The 21,479-nt window shown below is 42.8% G+C and overlaps 1 protein-coding gene across 1 annotated transcript in view; it reads left to right on the plus strand.

Moving 5' to 3' along the window:
* The first annotated feature begins 865 nt into the window (after positions 1 to 865).
* Positions 866 to 21,479, plus strand: part of Dnajb14 (DnaJ heat shock protein family (Hsp40) member B14) — a 42,443-nt gene continuing 21,829 nt past the window's right edge. Inside the window, 2 exon segments of the mRNA XM_028857542.2 lie at positions 866 to 1,088; positions 16,176 to 16,347. Of these exon segments, the coding sequence (XP_028713375.1) occupies positions 956 to 1,088; positions 16,176 to 16,347 (305 nt within the window). The 5' untranslated portion in view covers positions 866 to 955.

The following is a 21,479-nucleotide window of genomic DNA, read 5'->3' on the forward strand; positions in this document are numbered from 1 at the left end:
GTATCACAATGTGAGACAGCTGGACCGGTAGAGACCCTCAGGGTGTAGCAATGTCCCCACTGATTGGACTTGATGTGGAAGATAATCCTGCTTTAAGTGACCAGACCCTGCTGTTTAGTGTGAAATGCCAGTCAGCACTGTTTTCATAGACTAAGGTAACATGATGAAAACATTGATTGAATACACACCAGGCATGTATGTTCCTTAAGAACTTAGGAAAATGTAGACCTTTATTTACCCCTTTCCCCTTCAAACGGGTAACGCGTACTTGCTGAGGCAAAACAAACACTGGAACAGGAGGTGCTAGGCAGCCTGTACAGGTGAAAAGCGCTTCCTGCTATTAGTTACAGCTGATTGTGAGTTGCCGGAAGAGCTGCATTGTACCTGCGAGGCAGCAGGAGAGATGTGGGTCAGAAGTGCCACTGGGAAGGGCAGGGCAGCGCGGGGTTGGGGGGGGGGGTGGAGGTCGGGGGTTCCACTGCTCCCAATGGCCTGCAGGACCCGGGCAGCGATCGTGCCCCTAACAGGCCTGAGGCCTCTCCAGACCTCCGGGCCCAGAGGCGGGGCCTCGGGTCCTTGGGGATCTAACCGAAAGTGCGGGTCCCCTGTCCCCGCCCCGATGGCGCGGAAGGCGGGCTCCGGGGCCGCGCCTGAGGTTAGGGGCCGGGACCTCGCCCCCCTCCCACCCCGATCGGCCCGCTTCGGCCGGCCCCGGAGTGCGGCAGGCCCGGCAGGGACGCGGCTGGCGCCGCTGCGGCCGCGGGGGGCGGGGAGGCGGCCGTGAGGAGGCGGAGCTGCGAGGCCGCCCGTCGCCCGGCCGCCGCCGCCGCCGCCGCCGCGGTGCCCGCTCCTCCCCGCGCCGTGCCGCGCCGCGCCCCGCCCGGCCGCCTCGCCTCCTCCGCGGCGGGCCCCCCTCGCAGCTGCGCGGCCGCCGACACCCAGGCAGGCGCGAGCCATGGAGGGCAACCGCGACGAGGCGGAGAAATGCGTGCAGATCGCTCGCGAGGCCCTGAGCGCCGGCAACCGCGACAAGGCCCAGCGCTTCCTGCAGAAGGCCGAGAAGCTGTACCCGCTGCCGGCCGCGCGCGGTGAGCCCCGGCCTCCGCCGTGACCCCGGCCCCCCCGCGCCCTCCGCCCCGCGGGCCGCGGCCGCTCCAGCCCTCGGGGACACTGGCGGGGCGCTGCGGGGTGCTGGGTGACGGGTCCCCTCCCCAGATCAGCCTAGGCCCCTCTGAAGTGACAGGAGCGGGACTCCAGTGGCTTATGGGCATCACCATCCCTGGGCTCTGTATGTAGCTGTTCCTTCAGTCTCTTCGAATACCTTAGATGACACTGCTTTTCCCAGGGACAGGGAGAGTCCTTTGCAAGACAGCTCCACTTTTGACAGGGATGGTGAAGTTATTAGTGATTTCGAGTGTCTGGCTTGATAGGACACCGTAAGTACCCGCAAGTTCCGTATGGACTTACCCCACTTTAATTCACCTTATTCATTGTCTAACTCTCTAGGCTTCGAGGTAATACAGTCAACACAACACTCACAAAGCGCCAAGAGTTGTGCCTAGTATTTTAATGACCCTCATTTATTCCTCAGAACAGTCCCATGTACAGGTACAGGATTATTTGACCAGGTTAACCCATGTGCAGAGACTTTGGCAAAAGAGTGAATGAATGAGTGAATGAAAATATTTTGCCCAAGGTCGTACAGTAAGTGGCAAAGTCAGAAGAGTAAGCTGAGTTTTATCTCCAAACGGCCTTTAACTACTGTCGTTTTGCCTTGCGGATGGGATGACATTTTACTGCGGGTTAAAGTATTTCCAGGTTAAGAGAATTAAGAGGAAACTTAATAAACAGGGCCTCTGTTTGTCTTTATTGTTTTCTTACTTCTTTTTACATTGTTGAAGCTTTTTGTTTCTGCTGGTTTTCACTTTATCTTTTTGTTACATTGGATTAGGACAGAAGAAAAGTTCATTTTCATTGTAAAAAGTGCAACATAAAATTTGTTATTCTAATCATTTTTAGGTGTACAATTTAGTAGTGTTAAGTATTTTCACATCGTGCACCACAGGATCTGTACTTTTTTATCTACACCCTGGAAACTGTACCAGTTAAACAGCCCCTTTCCTCTTTCCTCTATTGCCCCTTTCCATAGGTTAGACTAATCAGTATCTGATCTAAGAGAAACCATACAGAATTTGACCCTGTGTGCCTGCCTTATTTCACTTAGTAACTTCAGAGTTCATCTATATTGCAACATTCGACAGATTTCCATTTTAAAAAATGCTAAACAACACTCCACTATTTATACACGTGTGGGCATTGGTGTGAGTGTGCACACTCATATTCACATCACATTTTTTGGGGTAGATACTTATTGTGGGGGGGTGGGGGGGTGGGGGAGTGTTATGTATACATGTGCCATAACACACGCGTGAAGATCAGATGGCGACTTGTGGGGGGGGGGAGGTTCTCTCCCTATACAGTGGAGGGGTTGACACAATCTGAGCCCTCTCACGCTACATCACAGGTTTTTATTCACTCACCTGTCAGTTTGGGTTTCTTCCACTTCTTGTCTATTGTGAATAATGCTCCTGTGAGCATGAGTGTCTACAGCCTATTTTCACTTCTGCATATATACCCAGAAGTGGGATCATTGGGTCATGTATTAATTCTAATTTTGATTTTTGAGGAACTATCACATTGTTTTCCAGAGCGCCTGCACCATTTTGTACACATGCACTGGGTTCCAGTTTCCCAGTGTCTGATACAACAGGACACCCCCAGTTTTTGTTTGTTTTGATAGTGACTCTTCCTTCTAGTGACTATCAGGCGGTACCTCACTGTATATTTCATTGCATTTCCCTGATGATGAATAATGTTGAACAATTTTCATGTGTTTATTTGGCCATTTGTATATTTTTTGGAGAAATGTCTTAAGTTGTTTGTCCAGTTAAAAATCAGACCGTTTTCGTTGATGTGGTTATGGGCTTTTTATATATTTGGAACATTAACTCCTGGACATTTATAGCTTGCATCTTTTCCCTCCTTCTGTAGGTCATCTTTCCTTCCTGTCAGTTGTTGTCATTGGGAGCTCGAGCTTCGTGGAGTCAGTCTCATTGGTCAATTTTTGCTGTTGTCTGGGCTTTTGGTACCATATCCAGGAAATTATTCTTGAATCCCTTCTACTGTGTAGCTCTATTTCAATGAGTTGTCATCTGGTCCTGGAGGAACAATTTTAACATTAAAGAAGTAGATACCCTAGGCAAGGTAACCTGCTTTGCAGGCCTGATTCTTCACCAGCCAGCTTGCACCCTTAGTCAAGGTAGACAGCCTAGTCCTTCCTTTCTCACTCATGCGCAGTGACAGTGTACTGATCCACGCCACTCTGGGGATAAAATGAGCTGATAAAAAGCATCTAATAAATTTTTACTATTCCTCTCCATTTTACAAGTGGAGTCATCTAAGGATCTTTAAAACTAGCCCAGACTTACAGCCGGTCATGCTTCTGACATGCAAACAGCTGGAATGAATCTCCTAAAGGACACTGTAAAAGTACAGCATCATTATTGCTCTGAAAGTCATGAATGTAGGGGAAATGAAGAAATGGAAGAGAGAAAGTCAGGTACAAAGATATTACAAGGATGATGGGTAATTATCAAATGAAGTGGTAGGGTGTAATTGTGGAGTAGTCTAAAAACAGTTCAGATGCAGACTTTGTCTGCCGTCTCCACAACCAGGGACAAGATATTTAGCTATTCTAAGCTTTAATTATATGCGAAATGAAGATGTCATCCCAGAGTTGATGTGACCCAAAATAAAAGCAGTGTGACTGTTCTGTGAAAAATGTCTTTACATAGAGTATTCCCAGGAGATGTTTATGGGAATTAAATAAGAACTCAGGAGAGAGAAACATCTGGAATCTTCATGAAAGACCCTGATAGAGGTTTTGTATAGCAGGAAATTGGAGTTTTTGGGTGATGACTACCAAACAGCTCAGAAGTTGACTGGATGGTCTTTGGATCTGCTTGTACTGAGGCCAAAGAAAACACTGTACTTTCACTTCCATAATTCTTCCATTATGATGAGTGGGGAACCACAAGAATAAATTCTAGTTATACTCCAGGACTTTCATCCTCTTAGAATTTCCTATCAAGTAAGAAGGTATTCTGATAAAACACTTTAATAAACTGACAAGCTTTTTCCTTGAAGAAAAGTTTGATATCGAGATGGATGAAGGATGCTATTGCTTTCCATGTTTTAGTTGAGACTGTTCTTTTCAGTGTGGTTATTGACTAGCACACATTTCAAATGCTCATACTCTGAGTTACATTTGTATATTTGCTTAATGGATATGATTTAGCATTTAGTAGAAGGATACAGTATTACCGTTTTGAGGTTTTATGCACATTGTTTTGTTTTTTTTTAATTTATCTTTATTTTATGTGTGTGAGTGTTTTGCCTACATGGGCCCAAGGATGTCAGAAGAGGGCATCAGATTCTCCGGGACTGAATTTAAGGATAGTTGTGAGCCATTATGTGGGTGCTGAAACCAAACCCAGGTCTTTTGCAAAAGCTACAAGTGCACTTGACCACTGATTTTCATAGTAATTGGGAGATAGTTTGAAGTGTAGATTTTTTTCTTTTCTATTTGCCTTCTTCCCTCCCTCCCTCCTTTCCTTTCTTTTTCTTTCTTTCTTTTTAATGAGACAGATCTCACTCACTGTATCTTTGGCTGGCCTGCAACTCACTATGTAGACCTTGAACTCACAGAGATCCACCTGCTGCTGCCTCCCAAGTGCTGGGATTAAAAGCATGTGTGCACAACCATGTCTGGCAAGTATAGATTTTTCTTTTTCTTTTTTTTTTTTTTTAAGAGAAGAGCATTTTTATTCTTTTCAAGAACATGGTAGCAATTTGAATGAAATGATGGCTTACAACCACAGAAAAGCTCATTCAGTATCTGCTGTAATGAATGAACAGATAAGTTTAAGTGCATGGATAATCTGTACATGCTACCTGCTTAATAACAGTTAATGTAATCCTTTTAGTTTATTTTCAGCCATATGAGAAATGATGAATTTTTTTCTGCCTTTTTTTTTTGTCCTGTTACTTTGTATTTAATACAAAATTGAAAATTGTTTCTCCTTTTGTCTCACCTAAACTGATAAGGCTTTTTAAACATCATGTGTGTCTGAATCATTATACATCCTATTTCCTTTAAGATCATTCTATTCTTTTCCTAATTGGCTTAATTAAAATTCAGTGATGAGAACATTTAAAACAATTATTTCTGTATCATCCAGTTAAGTGTTAGAAAATGACTTTCAAATTTCCATTAGTAGTAAAACTATTTCAGATTGGAGTGCTGAGGAAAGAGCATTGAGTTGATTTTGGGTTTGAATTTATGCTTTCCATATAAATCTCCACTTCTCTTCTAAACAATGAGAGTTTATTTATTCAACAGATATTTATTGGACACATACTTCTCTGTGCCATGGAGCATTTTGGTTTTTTTGTTTGTTTGTTTGTTTTTAATGTTATGTGTTGGGACGTCTTTCCTGTATGTATGTATGTCTGCACCATGTGTGTGCCTGGTGCTCTCAACAGACACTTGTGAGATGAGCCATCTCCCTAGTTCCTGGCAGTATTTTAGGCACTAGGGAGTAAGTAGATAATATGACAAAAATCTTTTTTCCTGGCATTTACATTCTAGAGGAGAATTAAGTATCTGGTGGATATAACTGTGATTTCCATAGTTCCATATTCCTTTTTTTTTTTTTTTACATGGGATCTAGCCTCCAACTCTTAGGTAGCTGAGGATAACCTTTAACTTCTGATCCTCCTGCCTCCACTTTTGCGCTGCTGGGATTATATATGAGCACCACCACACCTGGTTTGTGTGGTTGCTGGGGGTCAAACTTAGAGCTTCATGCATGCTTGGCAAGCACACTACCAAATTAGTCATGCTCCCAGCCCACCTTCCATTTTTGAGCCTCATATTTCTTTTAAAAAATTGTTTACTTATTTAGTTGTGTGAGTTTGCCCATGTGTGGGAGTACACGTGTATGCATGTGTAGAGCAGAAGAGGACTTCTGGAGTTAGAGATGGTTGTGAGCCGCCATTCAGGAGCTGGGAATCGATCTCAGGTTCCCTGGAAGAGCAGCCGGTGCTCCTAAATGTTGAGCCATCTTTCCAGCCCGAAATAAAACTTCCATAGTTACATGTAATGTGTTCTATATTGATACGCCCGCAGATAAAGCATGTCCAAAATTAAATTAACTGTAAAATTTATATAATAATGATTATGACCAATTTTTATCAAAGAATGTAGATGCCTACAAGTGAGAATTGACAACAAGCTCATTTCACCTGTGAAAATGATTATTAGGCCATATATTTATTGCTGTAAAAGGATTCAGCATGTCAACCATAGAATAAAGTTTGTTTGTTTATTTACTTATTTTCTTGTTTGACTTATTTTCTTATTTGAGATAGATAGGGTCTCACTATGTAGCCTTGGCTGCCCTGAAACTTATTTTGTAGATCAGACTGGCCTCGAATTCACAGAGACCCTTCTGCTTCTGCTTGACTCCTCGCCCCCCCCCCATTATCATAGAAGTAGATAATAGTTCTAAATCATTATTTTCTCATAAATGCAATAATTGCTAATATAAAGGTCTTCCTAATTCCATTTTTTTAATTAATAAAACTGGATTTTGAGCTCCAGAGTAGTAGAATTTGTCCCAATTTTTTTAATTAAAAAGATTTATTTGCCGGGTGGCAGTGGTGCCCGCCTTTAATCCCAGCACTCAGGAGTTAGAGCCAGGAGGATCTCTGTGAGTTCAAGGCTAGCCTAGTCTACAGAGTGAGATCCAGGACAGACATTAAAGCTACACAGAGAAACCCTGTCTTGAAAAAACAAGCAAACAACAACAATAACAGATTTATTTACTTACACATGTATATGTGTGCTTGCTTAAGTTTACAAGTCCTGTGTGTGTACTGGAGCCCATGGAGGCCAGAGGGAGTTTCAGATCCCCTGAAACTGGAGTTACAGGCAGTTGTGAGCATCCCCCAGTACAGGTGATTGAGTCCTCTTCCTAAACCCTGTTCTGATTTTTAACTTAGTGGATCCAAGGAGTGTTTAGCGCATGTGTGCGCACATACACACACCCTGCCGTACTGCCATTGTTAGGCAGAGAGCCTATATGCATAGTATTATAGAAAAGTTTTCATTTGTCATCATAACTACTGAAAACCTAAAGCAGCTCCATATAAGCCTATTTTAACACTGTCCCATATCTAACTGTAAATCCAGATGTCTAGCATGCCAGGAACAATTTTTTAGCTAAGAATGAGACAATGAAGAGATAGCCTTTAACTCCATTCATAGAAATTTTGTGGCCTCCTATAAATGTCCAACATATGACCATTTTCATCACTGGCTCCACAACTTTTGAAAGTACTTTCTTCGTTTGTTATTTGAAACATGTCTATAAAGAAATACTCAGTTCATATTGGAAATGTATGCTAAAGGTTTGATTGTTTTCATTGTTTTTCATTTTTTGAGGCAGGGTTTCACCATGTAGCTATGGCTAGCCTGGAACTCAATTGGTAGACTAGTCTGACCTTGAACCACAAAGATCCACCTGCCTTTGCCTCCCAAGCGCTGGGATTAAAGGCATGTGCCACCACTGCCTGGCTAACCCTGTGTTTTATAATCTTGGTTTCTTTTAGTGGAAAATGGTGTTTCAGCATCACAGGACAGGTACTAGGAACACTGCAACTACTAGGTTGTTCATCGTCTGGGGCTCTATTCAAAGCATAGGGTTGGGAAATGCAGCGTGTGTGTGTGTGTGTGTGTGTGTGTGTGTGTGTGTGTGTGTGTGTGTGTTCATCTGTCTGTTTTTGTTTGTTTATTTTTTGAGCCTGACCTGGAACTCACAGATGACTGCCTGCCTCTGTCTCCTGAGAGCTGGGATTAAAGCATGCGCATTATGCTTAGCTAGTATGTTGTCTTTTGTTTGTTTTTCGAGACAGGGTTACTCTGTGTAGTTTTGGTGCCTGTCCTGGATCTCGCAATGTAGCCCAGGCTGGCCTCGAACTCACAGAGATCCACCTGGCTCTGCCTCCCGAGTGCTGGGATTAAAGGCGTGCGCCACCACCGCCCAGCGTGTGTTGTCTTTTTAAAGGTAGTCATCTTATGAGTGTATATCGTTCCTTCCAATTTAAGGTAAACATTCAGTCTTTGCTGAAACGTTTTTTAGCCTGTGTTTCTGTCTTCCTTAGCTGTAGTCCTGGTTCTTGAGATCCCATGGCATCATATTTGCAGAGCTGGGCCTGAGCTTGTGTAAATATGCTCTGTGTTCCCACAATGATGAAACTGCCTAATGACACTGGAGGACATATCCTTATAATTACGTAGTGCTGACTGTAAAATAATGCAAGGCTCTCCTGAATAACATGAACCCCCAAAATGTTTAAGTTAGGGTTCAGGTTTTCATGAATTTTCTTTGCCATAGTCATCCTCTGTTTTACACACACACATACAGTTTGTTTGTTCCCTGAACCAATGGCTGTCCCACTGCTGAACAATTCTGCATATATTTTATAAGATAAAGACATCCACGCATAACCCCATTATAATAATCACATTTAGGCCATTAGTTCATGCATTCATTTAAATTCTGTCAATGAACCCATTGTATCTCATATAAAGATGGGGGCATGTGTTGTGTTTTAACATTTAAAAATGTTTTTATTAATTGATTTTTATATTACACATATTTATATGTGTAAGTCTGTGTGAGTTACACCATGTGTATTGAAGAGCCTTCAGCGGATAGAAGAAAGTGTCAGATCCCCTGGAAATGGAGTTACAGGCAGTTGTGAACAGTCACGTGGGTGCTGGGAATCACACCCAGGCCCTCGGCAAGAGCAGCAGGCACTCCCCACCACTGAACTGCCTCTGCGGCCCTTTTAAACATTTAAAAAAGATTTGTCCTTAGATTTTTGTGTGCATGAGTGTCTTGCCTACTTGAATGTCTGTGCACCGTGTTCATTGGTACCTGCAGAGACCAAAAGGGGGCATCAGCTCCTCTGGAACTGGTGTTATGAATGGTTATTAGCCACCTTATGGGTGCTGGGACCCAAACCCGGGTCCTCTGTAAGAGCACCCTGTGCTCTCAACCACCTAGCCGCCAGCTCTCCAACCCTGTGTTACTTTTTTTTTTTTTGGGGGGGGGAGGCAGGATATTCTGTAAACATCATCATTCTTTTTGTTTCTTGACTTTGGCATTTTTGATGACTGTAGTTAGCTATTTTATAGAATTCCCTGAAAATTGGGTTTGTTTGACATTTTCTCATATCAGTTGTTTTGCAGGAAAACCATAGAAGTGATGTTTTGTTACTTGGTATAACTTATCAAGAGACACATGATTTTGATTCAGCCTTTCCTAGTGAACTCACGTAATCTCCCAGTTCAACTGTTGATTGCCACATTTTTCTACTATAAAGTTGACTGTTCCCCATTGTAATTACAAATATTTTGTGGGAGAAATCATTGAAACTATATAAATATATTCCTTAACAAACTTTCCATCTCTTTGTAGTATACACTGATGTTTGTTTGTTTTTTTTTTGTTTGTTTTTTCCTGAAATAAGTTCTGGTAGTTGTTTAAAAGGGGGTTTTAATTCCAATCACTCTTTCTGCATTTATTAGTTGCCCTTTAGTCTTTCTGTCCTGAATGGATTCATGGATTCCCACTGAACCTCTTATCATCATTTTGGTGCTCGGGTGGTGTCCTTTTAAATCTGGCTCCTAAGTCTTTTTGACATACCTCCATAATTTATTGAACTTCTTTACCTTGTAGCCCAAAAGAGTTTTATATTTCCTGCCCAAAGAAATCAGATCCCCATCATGCCTGACTCCTTTTAGTACAGTGGTATACAGAAACTGAGATAGATGCTAGGTGAGTGCATTGCTGTAGCAGTATCATGTGTCTGCTCCTCTTAGTAGACAGAGCTGGGAAATACATACGTGTGTGTGTGTGTGTGTGTGTGTGTGTGTGTGTATGGTTTGTGTTGGCATTCCATTACAGGTAATGATTATTTTAATTTATATATGTTCTGGTATCTGTAACACACATGTACACGTACTCACCCCTCATCTTCAGTCTGGTGCAACACTGTTCATTCTCACTCTCTTAGCCACTGTTCTGTTGTTGTGAAGAGACACCATGACCATAACAACTCTTTAAGTGAGAACGTTTAACCGGGGACATGCTTACAGTTTCAGAGGCTTAGTCCATTGTCATAAGGGCAGGAAGCATGGCGGCCAGCAGGACAGGCATAGTGCTGGAGAAGTAGCCAAGAGCTCCATACTGACCTGCAGGCAGAGAGAGACACGGGCTTGACATGTCTTTTGAAACCTCAAAGCTCACCCCCAGTGGCACACTTCTTCCAACATGGCCTCACTAATCCTTCTAATCCTTTCAAATGGTGTCACCCCCTGTTGACCAGGCATTCAAATAGATGAGCCTGTGGGGTCATTCTTTTTCAGACCACCACACTCACATTCTTTATTTCCAGGTCACTTGTGTTGTTCACCGAGCAATGTCACCTATTTGTTCATTTGTTGTGTGTCGTCAGTCAGCTCCTCTACCTCATAGATGCAGGCTGTGTCAACCTCAGCCATGTCTTTGGCAGTGACTGCCAGTTTGATCCAAAAAATGTTTCTCGGCCCAAGCCTGTAGCCCTGCAAACCTTAGCTGACAAAAGGATCAGAAGGAATGAGAAACCTCCTAACTTTCTAGCCCACTAGTTCAAGAGTATCTGGAGAGTATGTATAGAATCAGAACACAGTGTTGTTACACACCATCTTCTCTCAACTATAGTTCAGTCTTAATTCTATAAGTATCCATGTGATGGTTGCCACCAGTCCCCATGCCAAGGTATATGTCGTTAGTTTGGATTTCTGAAGCTTGTTTCTTAGTGGGTCACAGGGAGAGTTTGTAGAACTATGTTCCTTAAGTTCTAGAATGCTGAAGAAAGCTTACTTGTGACTCTACTGTTGAAGTTTGGTGTCTGTATTAAGTTACTCTACATGTTACGGGGATAAAATATCCAACAAAAGCAATTTAAGGAAGGGGGTGTATTTTGGCTCACTAGTCTGTGGAATAGCTCATCGTAGCAGAGAAGGCCTGGCTGCCGGAGCTGGAGGTTGCTCGGTCACGTGCTTCTGCTCAGGAAGCAGGGAGAGATGGATGCTGGTGCTCAGCTTGCTTTCCCCTTTTTATGGAGTGAAGGACCTGTGCCCATGGCATGGGACCATGCCGCCCAGATGTAGAGTGACTTTGCCTACCCCAGTTAAGCTCATCTAGAGAATCCCTCACAGACATATCCAAAGGCTTGTCAGTCATCCTAGAGCCTGTCAAGTAGACCACCAAGGTTGACCAGTCAGTAGCTCACACTCCATTTTTGGGGTATACAAGTAGGCTACTCCAAGGTCTTGTGCAAGTGCTAGTGACGGACAAAGTCTGAGGACAGTCTAACTTTTTTCCATTGAAGTCATTTGAGTTTTTGGTGTTTTGTTTTTGTGTGAATACCCAGCTAACTTTACTTGAGTGTATCTCAAGTGTCATTTATTCTTAAGATTTCTGATATTTTATTATGTCATTTAGATGTTTTTGTTTATATGCCAGAAGTCATCTAATTACTGTATGCTTGTTTTATTTCTCGTTATATTTCCTCTGGGATGTCTATTTTCCATGTGTTAGCTTTTCTTCATCTTCAGTATTCGCCACTTTCCTTCAAAATTTTTTATTTTTCAGTTTTGAAATTTTCAACCTTTATATGTCTTATTTCTCTGTATGGTACTATCTGTTGTTTTAAGTAACTTTATTTCTTGTAGCTTGGCCTTTTTTCAGTGACAGGGCTGTGTAGCCCAGGCTGGCCTTGAACTTGAGACCCTCCTGCTGCAGCTGCCGAAGCACTGGTGTTACAGGTGTGCCCTCATGCCCAACTTAGCTGACTTAGTCTTTTCGTTTTAATTATAGTCTCACTGTTAGCGTGGGCTGGCCCAGAACTCACTGTGTAGACCAGGCTGGCCTTGAGCAAGTGCTGATTTTCCTGACTCTGACTCTGCTTTCTGAGTGCCGGCGTTACAGGCCTGTGCTGCTATGCTCAGCCAACCCTGTCTTTTTGGATGGATTTTTACCCCCTTTGATTTCATATTTTTTTAGCGTGTGTGTGTGTGTGTGTGTGTGTGTGTGTGTGTGTGTGTGTACACATGTGTATGAATATGTATATGTTTGTGCATGCCAACTTTATGGAGTTCTGTGGATTCTGGGATTTGAACTCAGGCGGCCAGGCTGGATTGGCAGCATCTGCATCTGCTGAGCCATCCGTCCCTCACTCTACCTGTATTTTCACATCTGTGATCTGGTCAGTGGTTTCTGCATTGCTCCCATGGAGCAGTGTCTCCCCCTTAGCCACTGGCTTGACAAGTCCTGTGGTGCACGCTGATTACCTTCATGGTCACACTCAGTTACTTTCCCATACCAATCCTTTGCATTGCTGGAGCTCTATCATTTTCTTTACTGTTTATTTACTTTACTATTTTATTACTTACTTACATTACTTACTTATGCAATGTTTGTTTATTTAGCTTTTCCAAATATACAGAGATCCTTCCACTTTTATATGTTTAAAGTATGTCACCTAGCTAGGAAGGAATCCCTCACTTGCGCCCTCCCCATTTATCTCTGCAGTTACCCTTTCGTTTGCGGATTTTGTTGTGCCTTTCCCTTTAGTCTGGATTCTGTTCCCTGCAGTTCCCCCCTTAAGTGTGGACCAGGCACTCCTGCGATTATAAGTGGGTAAACCCATCATTTGCACGGATTTTCTCAGCTTTGCCTACAAGACCTCTTGGTTATTTGGTTTCCCTTTTTCTGTTCTGTGAGCTTGGCAAATGCCCATTCACTGTTCTGTGCTTCTCTCACACACTTACTACCCAAACATACATTTTTAGCAGTTCATGCTTCGTTCCTGTCATCATGTAATAGGGGGTTTTGTGCATGAGGTTATGATTTTGGTACTTAATTCTCTTTGGTTTTATTCAAGATTTAAATTTTAAGTTCCTGACATGGTGGTACACTCTGTAATCCCAGCACCAAGGAGCAGAGGCAGGAGGATTTGGGTTTGAAGCCACTTCATCTACATTTGCTTTTTTTATTTTTTTAAGTTTTGCTATTTACATGTTGTGGATCACCACTTGCTACACAGACTGTTCTGATTCCGTTGTGGTTATATTAAATGCAGGCTGAACTCCAGCTGAAAGCTAGCTATATGGTATGTCTTACATTTTTCTTGTTAATAACTAATAGATACTATATCACCTACAATTAGATTATCATAAAGTAGTTTCTTTCTTTGGTGACCTCTTATCTTTTAGCCATGGGAAAAGAATAGTATAAGTAATAGTGTGTTTTTGCAAATTTGCCAACAGCAGTTGGAATTTTTAATATATAACTAAAATTATGTATGTATAGTAGCTTTCTGGATATAATGTGCATACTAAATAATTGACTCATTTAAAGTACACAGTTAAATGGGTTTTAGTGGATTCACAGAATTATACAACTATTGCCATAATTTTGGAACACTTCCCAACCTTGGAGATAAAGCAGTTCTTTGGATGCCTTGTCTTATTTCAGTTTCCTCTGAAATAAGTTTCCTCCACCAATCCCTGCCCTTAAAAACCAGTCTACTTTCTAAGTGTTCGAGTACCTGCTCTGTTCTTGTTTTCTCTCCTTCCCTCTCTCCTTCCTCTGAGTTCCCAGCCTCCCTCCCCACCTCAGTGATCCTGAGATTAAATCAAGGCTAGCTAGGCCAGGGCTCTGCCTATGAGCCACATCTCCAGGCTTTGTGCTTTTCATATGAATGGAATCATGTAGTGTACGGTCTTTGGCGCCTGGCTTCATTGGCTTAGCATAGTGTGTTGTCAGTCATCTGTGTGACAGGCATGTTAATATTTAGTGTCATTTTATTCCAAATAGCATTTCACTGTCTGGATGGTTCATTTTGTGCTAGATATTTGTCTCTACTTTTCATTATTATGCATGATGATTTGTGTTTCTGCTTTCCAGCCTACTTGTAATTTAAGTTACTTTTCTCTTCCTTCTCCCTCCCTCCTTCCCTCCTTCTCTTCCTTTCAAATCAAGGTCCCACTTTGTAGCCCTGGCTGGCCCAGAATTTGCTATGTAGACCAGACTGGCCTCAAACTCACAGAGATCCTCCTGCCTTTACATCCAGAGTGCTAGAATTAAAGGTGTGAACCACTCCCAATTTTAAGTTACATTTTTATAATTGACTTTTTCCTAAAGGTGAGCACAGCTGCTCCTAGATTGTAGTTCATATGACACTAGTTTATTGAGATTTGAAGAAATAACTTTATCATCTAGATATAATGCTATCAATTTTCACTCTTTTGCACTTATAGAAGGAGAGAGAGAGAGAGAGAGAGAAGAGAGAAGAGAGAGAGAGAGAGAGAGAGAGAGCTGAAGATATACCTCAGTGGGTAGGTAGAGTGCTTGCCTCCCATGCAAAAGCTTAAATCCCGAGCACAGCTTAAGTGGCATGGTGTAATTCAAACACTAGGTGGCTGAGGCAGGATTATCAGTTCAAAGTCATCCTTTGTGCAAGTTCTAGGCCAGTTTAGGCTACATCAGTCTCTGTCTCCAAAAACGCAAAACATCAGTTGGATTTCATGTCTCTTAATTCAAGCTGGATAAATTTGAAGTTATCCCATCCTTAGTAATTTGTCAGTTATTGGATTGAGATGTGTTAAAACTACCATTGTGGTGAATTTTTCTGTTTTCTTTTGTCCTTTTGCTAAGTGTAATTATTTACTGATTAATTTTAATTTTTATGGAAAATTTCATAACACACACACACACACACACACACACACACTAATAGCGTGATTAATCATATTGCACCATGTATCTGTAACCACTGAGAATACATTGACCAACCTTACCTCATCATTCCTTCTACCCTACTGTTAATCCGCTTTCTCAGATTATTTCAAGTAAACCGTCAACATTATTGCTGTTTTGTCAGAGTGACTGTGAGCTTCGTGATGTGGGTGCTGGGAGCTGAAACTGGGTCCCCCCCAAGAGCAGCAAGCACTCCTAACTGCTGTGCTCTCTCTCCAGCCTCTTTAAAATGGTTTTATTTTGTATATTTGAAAGAATATTACTGCTCAACTCAAGTTGACAATTGTTTTTTTCTGCTTTAAAGATCGTATTCCAGTGTTCTATGGTTCCTCTTGTTGCTGCTGAAAAATAAACAGAAGTCTAATTTCTGTTTCTTTTGTTGTTGTTGTTTTTGGTTTTTCCAGACAGGATTTCTCTGTGTAGCCCTGGCTGTCCTGGAACTCACTCTGTAGACCACGCTGGCCTCCAATTCAGAAAAATCCGGCTGCCTTTTTATTTTATTTTTTTTATTTTATTTATTTTTTAATAGTCTCATTAACTACTTTGAATGTTATCTTTTGGGGGGTATTCTGCAGTTTCACTGTGTGATAAGCATGTCATAACAATTAGATGATAGTGATTTCTAGTTATTAACTTTACGTATCTTTGAACTCTCCTAAATGACAGTTAATGTTCTATAGACAATTATGTAATTAAAGAATCACCAGTATTTATTATTTGTTTTGTTTTGTTTTTGAGACAGGGTTTCACTGTGTAGCTCTGGCTGGCCTGGAGCTCACAGAGATCTGCCTGCCTCTGTGCCCAAGTACTGGGATTAAAGGCCTGTGCCACCGGGCCCAGCAAGAGGCTGGTTATTTAAAGAAACATTATGGCATTTGAATTGGTGGTTTGTGCCTGTAATCCTGGCACTGGGAAACTTAGGCCGAATTGAGAGTTCAAAGCCAGCGTGGGCCACATAATTCTAGGTCAGCCCAACTGCATAGCAAGATCCTGTCTAAACAAAGGGAAAAACAAAACAATAGCCACCCCACCTCCCACCCCCACCTCGCCCAAAAGGAAAGGAGGGGGAGGCCATGTTAAACCTTTTTAGAAGACAACAGTGTAGTTTGCTTTACTTTATGTGGAGTGGTGTATCTGCGTCCTGATGTAAGTAGGTACGGTTCCCTTTGCTTTCCACAGCATTACTGGAAATAATTATGAAAAATGGAAGCACTGCCGGAAACAGCACACATTGCCGGAAACCTCCAGGGAGCAGCGACCAGAGCAAGCCCACCTGCGCCAAGGACAGCGCACCCAGCAGTGGCGAAGGTGGAAAAGTCTATACCAAAGACCAAGTAGACGGAGTTCTCAGGTAGAGTGAATGGAATTCTGTCTCCTCCCTGATCATTGATTCCCATCGGACCTAACTGATGTTTAATGCCTAAGACAGGTGTTTGAAGCACAGTTTACTAGGAAGGAAATGGAGGTGCAACCTGCGTGTCCTGGGTGTCTATTCTTTGTGAGATTAGTCTGTAAGAAGCCAACTCTCTGGAAGGTTTCACTCTTCCAAATCAACGATAAGCCACAACTGTAAACTAATGATGCCAGCGGTGATTCTGTGCATTGTGTGTATAGTAGTGAAAGACATTTCAAAGAATGAGTTGCTTTGCTGTGATGTATAGCCGGAAATGGGCACGTTTCCTAGGAAACACTTTTTCCCCTTTCATTGCAAGGCTGCCCCTGTGTACAGACACCACAGTGCCCCTCTGTCCCCCTCAGTGATTCCCTCTGCCTTCCGAGCCTCTCCACACACTCCTGCGTGCAGCAGAGTTGGCTGGGGCTGAACAGCCAGAGACTTGGTTTTAGAAATACAGTGTTACTAATTTTATAAATAAAAAAAGGGTTTTCTTGAAAAAAAAAAAAAAAAAGCTAAGCTTTTAGGTATGAAATACTTCAGAATAGATTGTTTTGTTTTTCTGCTGGATGTTAAGGAAAGTGTGCTGATGTTGCTCTTCTGGGCAGCTGGAGTTTACAAGCGATGGGCTCTGAAGATGATGTATCAGAGCTCTCAGGGCGAGTGGTTCCATGGTATTGGGAACTCATGTAAGAAAGCATAGTTGAAGCAGCAGAGTGGGTGAATTCACTACGAGGAAAACCTATTCCCTAGTCAGGGTAAAGCCGTGAAGGAGGACATTTGACTGGTGTGGATGGTCACAAGCATTTCAAAGGCATAAGTGAAGTCACTGACCACTTCATAGTGCTGCACTTGCCAAATTTGACTGAAAGAGTGAGTGAGAGACTCTTTTGGGATTCTTCTGGGGACAAGCTATAAGGAAACAGTATGCTGGAAACTAGATCCTAAAACAAGTTGTGTTTTCCTGCAGGCATTACATTATACTAGAAGAACATTCTCCATAAATCCTTTCTCTTTGGCTTGTATGTGTACATGTACATTACAAACATGCCTGGTGCCTGAGGCCAGAAAAGTGTCTGATCCCCAGGAACTGAAGTTACAGGAGGTTGTTAGTGCTTGGAACGGAACCTAGGTCCTCTGGAGGAGCAGCAAGTACTTTTAACCGCTAAGGCATCTCTTCAGCTCCTCCATGACTTTTCTGATTACAAATTTAATTATATTGTATGTGTTTTTTCTGAGCCCCCTCTCCTAGAATAGAATCACCTATCTGCTTAGAAGGGTCACCAACAAACAACAACAATTGTCAATTTCGGAAAATATTATTCCTGATTTGGTGGTTTTTTGTTGTTTTTTTTTAAATCTATATTTCCTCTCCCCTACCTTGGAGTGTGTGTGTGTGTGTGTGTGTGTGTGTGTGTGTGTGTGTGTGTGTGTTGTCAGACAGACAGACAGAACACAGAGAGAGAACACGTGTGAGAACACACACAAGAGGAACTTAAAGGAATAGATGAGCACTGGTGTGAGTGTGCCTGTGTGCATGCATGTGTATTTGTTTTTGTTCTCTCCAAGGCCAAAGGACGTGCCTTTGGGACGGATGTCTTGAGGATGAAGGAGTGAGCACTGAGAGAGGTGTGCGAGCAGAGATGCTATCAGAGCGGGGCAGGTGGAGACTCGAGGGCCTTCTGTCTGGCGCTTCCGTCAGGGCTGTGAGATTGGAGGAAAGCTGTTGGTGAAGTTGAAAGCTTGAGGAGACTAGTACCAGTGTGGGCCCTGCGCAGATGGGATAGAATGAATGCAGATTTAGCATTGACTGAGGGTCCAGCTATTTACGGTCACAGTTCCTTATGGACAGATGGATTACTGTAGAAGCATTATCTCCTGCATTATAGACTGATTCTCTAAACCAGTAACTCTACTGCATCCTTTAAATTCTATATAATGTAATCATATCTATCTATATAATATAAATTGTATATATAAAGTCCCCTTCTGGGACCAATTATGGAACATTCTTTTAAGTGAAATCCCTAAGTTATTTGAAATGTTTCAGTCAGTCCCTTGTATGTAAGTTGCCTGGTTGTAGAGTATATATAAATATATATTCATAGTAGACTTCATAAATGTGGCTCTAGTGAGGCAGCAGATTAGAGGCCAGAACTTGTACCTTGTCATTTTGTGTTTGGTTTTATTTATACACAAGGGATTTTCCTCAGGAAAGTGCACTGTCTTGATAGAGAAGATGATTATGCAAACAAGTTGCTCAGTAACAGTTTGGCTCAGTGGGGAGAAGCCACGCAATGATGCTGCACCCATTGCGTAAGGGCAGAGTTACAGTAAGACTGAAGAAAAATTGTGTAACTTCGCAAGCGAGCAAGCAGCCTGTGCAGCTAGGCTCTGGGTCTTTGAGTTGAAATAGGTTTTAAAAATAGAGGAAAGTGAATTTCATTTGAAGTTTTTAATACATCATTGTAAAACCATTTTGTATTTTAACATGTCCAGTCAGTGTGCAATCTAGCAGGCAGTGATAGTCAGTGCCTGCCACTGCTGTTCAGCTCTGTCTTACTTGAATAACAGAGACCGGAATTCAGATTTGGTGTAGGCTTCAGTCTCCGCTGTCTTCCTCTGCCCGTTTGTTTGTTTGTTTGTTTGTTTGTTTGTTTAGACCAGCTCATGCTGGATAGCCTAGACTGATCTTGCACTCATGTTCCTTCTGCTTCAGCCTCCCTGCAGAGTGCTGGGATTGCAAGTGCCAGACTATAGTGCCTGGTCCGTTCAGTTTCAGTTCTTTAAATTAGAGGAAGAGGAATTACAGTTGTTAGACACATCAAAGGAACGGTGCCTTGACCCAGAAGTGTTTCCCTAAACACCAGTTAGTTGTGGGGCCTGTTTATTTATTTGAGACAAGGTCTCACATAGCTCAGGCTGGTTTAGAACTCTCTGCAGCTGAAGATGACCCTGATTTCCTGATCTGTCTCTGCCTCCTGAATGCCGGGGTCATAGGTGTTTGCCACCATGCCCAGTTTATGCCATGCTGGAGACTGAACCCAGGGCTTCATGCATGTTAGGCAAGCACTCTACCAACTGAGGTATATCCCCAGCCACTGGAATCAATTGAAATGAACATCTATAACACATTTAAAAAGAGAGCGGGAATTAAAAAATGACTTTCCTCTCCAGCCACTATATTTCCAATCCACCAAAGGAGGCATCAACAGTGGACGAGGCAGGTCTAGTGGGCCTCCCTTTATAATATTTTCTTCCCAGGTAGGTGACAGGGACCCCTGTCTTTTAAAGTTGTTCAGAAAGGAGATTTACTTTGGTTTATGTTTCTGGTCCAGTGGGTGGTGTGCATCTATGTGTGCTTTTCTTGCTGGCAGAGTTCCAAAACAGCACGGGGGAGAATGCACATGTGTGTAAATGACCTGTCCTTTGAAGCTTCTTTTTAAATGTTTGTTTTATTATTAAGGACACAGAAAGTTTGACTCTTTCAGAAAAGAATGAACTAAACACATGGCAAACGCTTATTTCAGCTAGCAACTTTACAGGACCTAGAATCACCCTGGAGACAGACTCATCTGGGCACATCTGTGAGGGATTTTCTAGAGTAGGTTAATTGCGGTGGGCAGATCCTCTCTGTCTGGGCAGTACCCTTCCCCAGGCTGGACTGCATAAGAAGGAGGAGGCTGAGCAGTGAGCAGTCATTGCCCTCTGCTCTTCAGTGTGGTTAGGCTCCGCATCTTCCCTGCTGTGACAGGCTTCCCCACCAGTGTGAGTCAAAATTGCTTTCTAAGCTGCTGTAGTCAGGCATTTGACCACATTAACAAGAAAAATAACACATAGCTGATGAAAAAGCTGTGATGTGAGAAAGTAGGGTGTCTTAATCATTGTTCTGTTGCTATGAAGAGACACCATGACCACAGCAACTCTTTTAAAAGAAAGCATTTAATTGGGGCTGGCTTACAGTTTCAAAGGTTTAGTCCAATGTTTTCATAGTGGGAAACTTTCAGCAGGCAGGCAGACATGGTGCTGGAGAAGGAGCTGAGAGTTCTACATCCAGATCTGCAGGCAGCAGGAAGCAAGACTCTGGGCCTGACTGGAGCATTTGACACCCAAAGCCCACCCCCAGTAATATACTTCTACCAACAAGGCCACACCCACTCCAACAAAGCCACACCTCCTAATCCCTGTCAAGTAGCACTTTTCCCTAATGACCCAGCATTCAAATATATGAGCCTATATGGAGCATTTCTGTTCAGACCACCACATATGGTAAAGAGTATATGATGGAGCACTACTTGAAGTGTGTAATTGTCCTGGCTAGTTGTATGGCCAGCTTGACACAACCGAAAAGAAAGAAGGAATCACAATGGAGGGTTTGCCCAGATAAGATTGGCCTGTGGCCATATCTGTGGGAATCATCTTGACTGTTCATTGGTGTGGGAGAACCTATTGTACTGGTTAGTTTTATGCCAGATTGACACAAGCTAGAGTGATCTAAAAGGAAAGAATCTCATTTGAGAAAATGCATCCATAAAATCCATTTTAAAAACTAGTGACTGATGGGAGAGTCCAGCCCATGGTGGGTGGGGCCATCACTGGACTGATGGTCCTGGGTTCTCTAAGAAAGCGGGCTGAGCAAGTCACGAGGAACAAGGCAGTAAGCAGCCCCCTCCATGGCCTCTGCATCAGTTCCTGCCTCCAGGTTCCTGCCCTGCATGAGTTCCTGCCCTCACTGCTTTTGATGATGAACTGTTAAACGAACTGTGAGTGAAATAAACCCTTTCCTCCCCAACTTTCTTTTGGTCATGGTGTTTCATCACAGCAATAGTTATTCTACCTAAGACACCAGCCTTCGAGGGGCAGTGCCACCCCTGGGCTGGTGGTCTTAGGTTATATTATGAAAGCTGGCTGATGATGAGTAAGCCAGGGTGAGTGAGCTCATAAGCAGTGTTCCTGTGTGGTCTCCGCTTCAGTTCCTGCTCCAGTGCAGGGTTTCCCTCTGTAACAGACTTACCTGGAAGTGTAAGCCAAGATGAACCCTTTCCTCCTCAGGTTCCCTTTGGTCCCGCAGCAGAAAGCAAACTAGAGTG

The sequence above is a fragment of the Peromyscus leucopus genome, chromosome 6, assembly GCF_004664715.2.
Source record: "Peromyscus leucopus breed LL Stock chromosome 6, UCI_PerLeu_2.1, whole genome shotgun sequence".
NCBI classification, from domain to species: Eukaryota; Metazoa; Chordata; class Mammalia; order Rodentia; family Cricetidae; genus Peromyscus; species Peromyscus leucopus.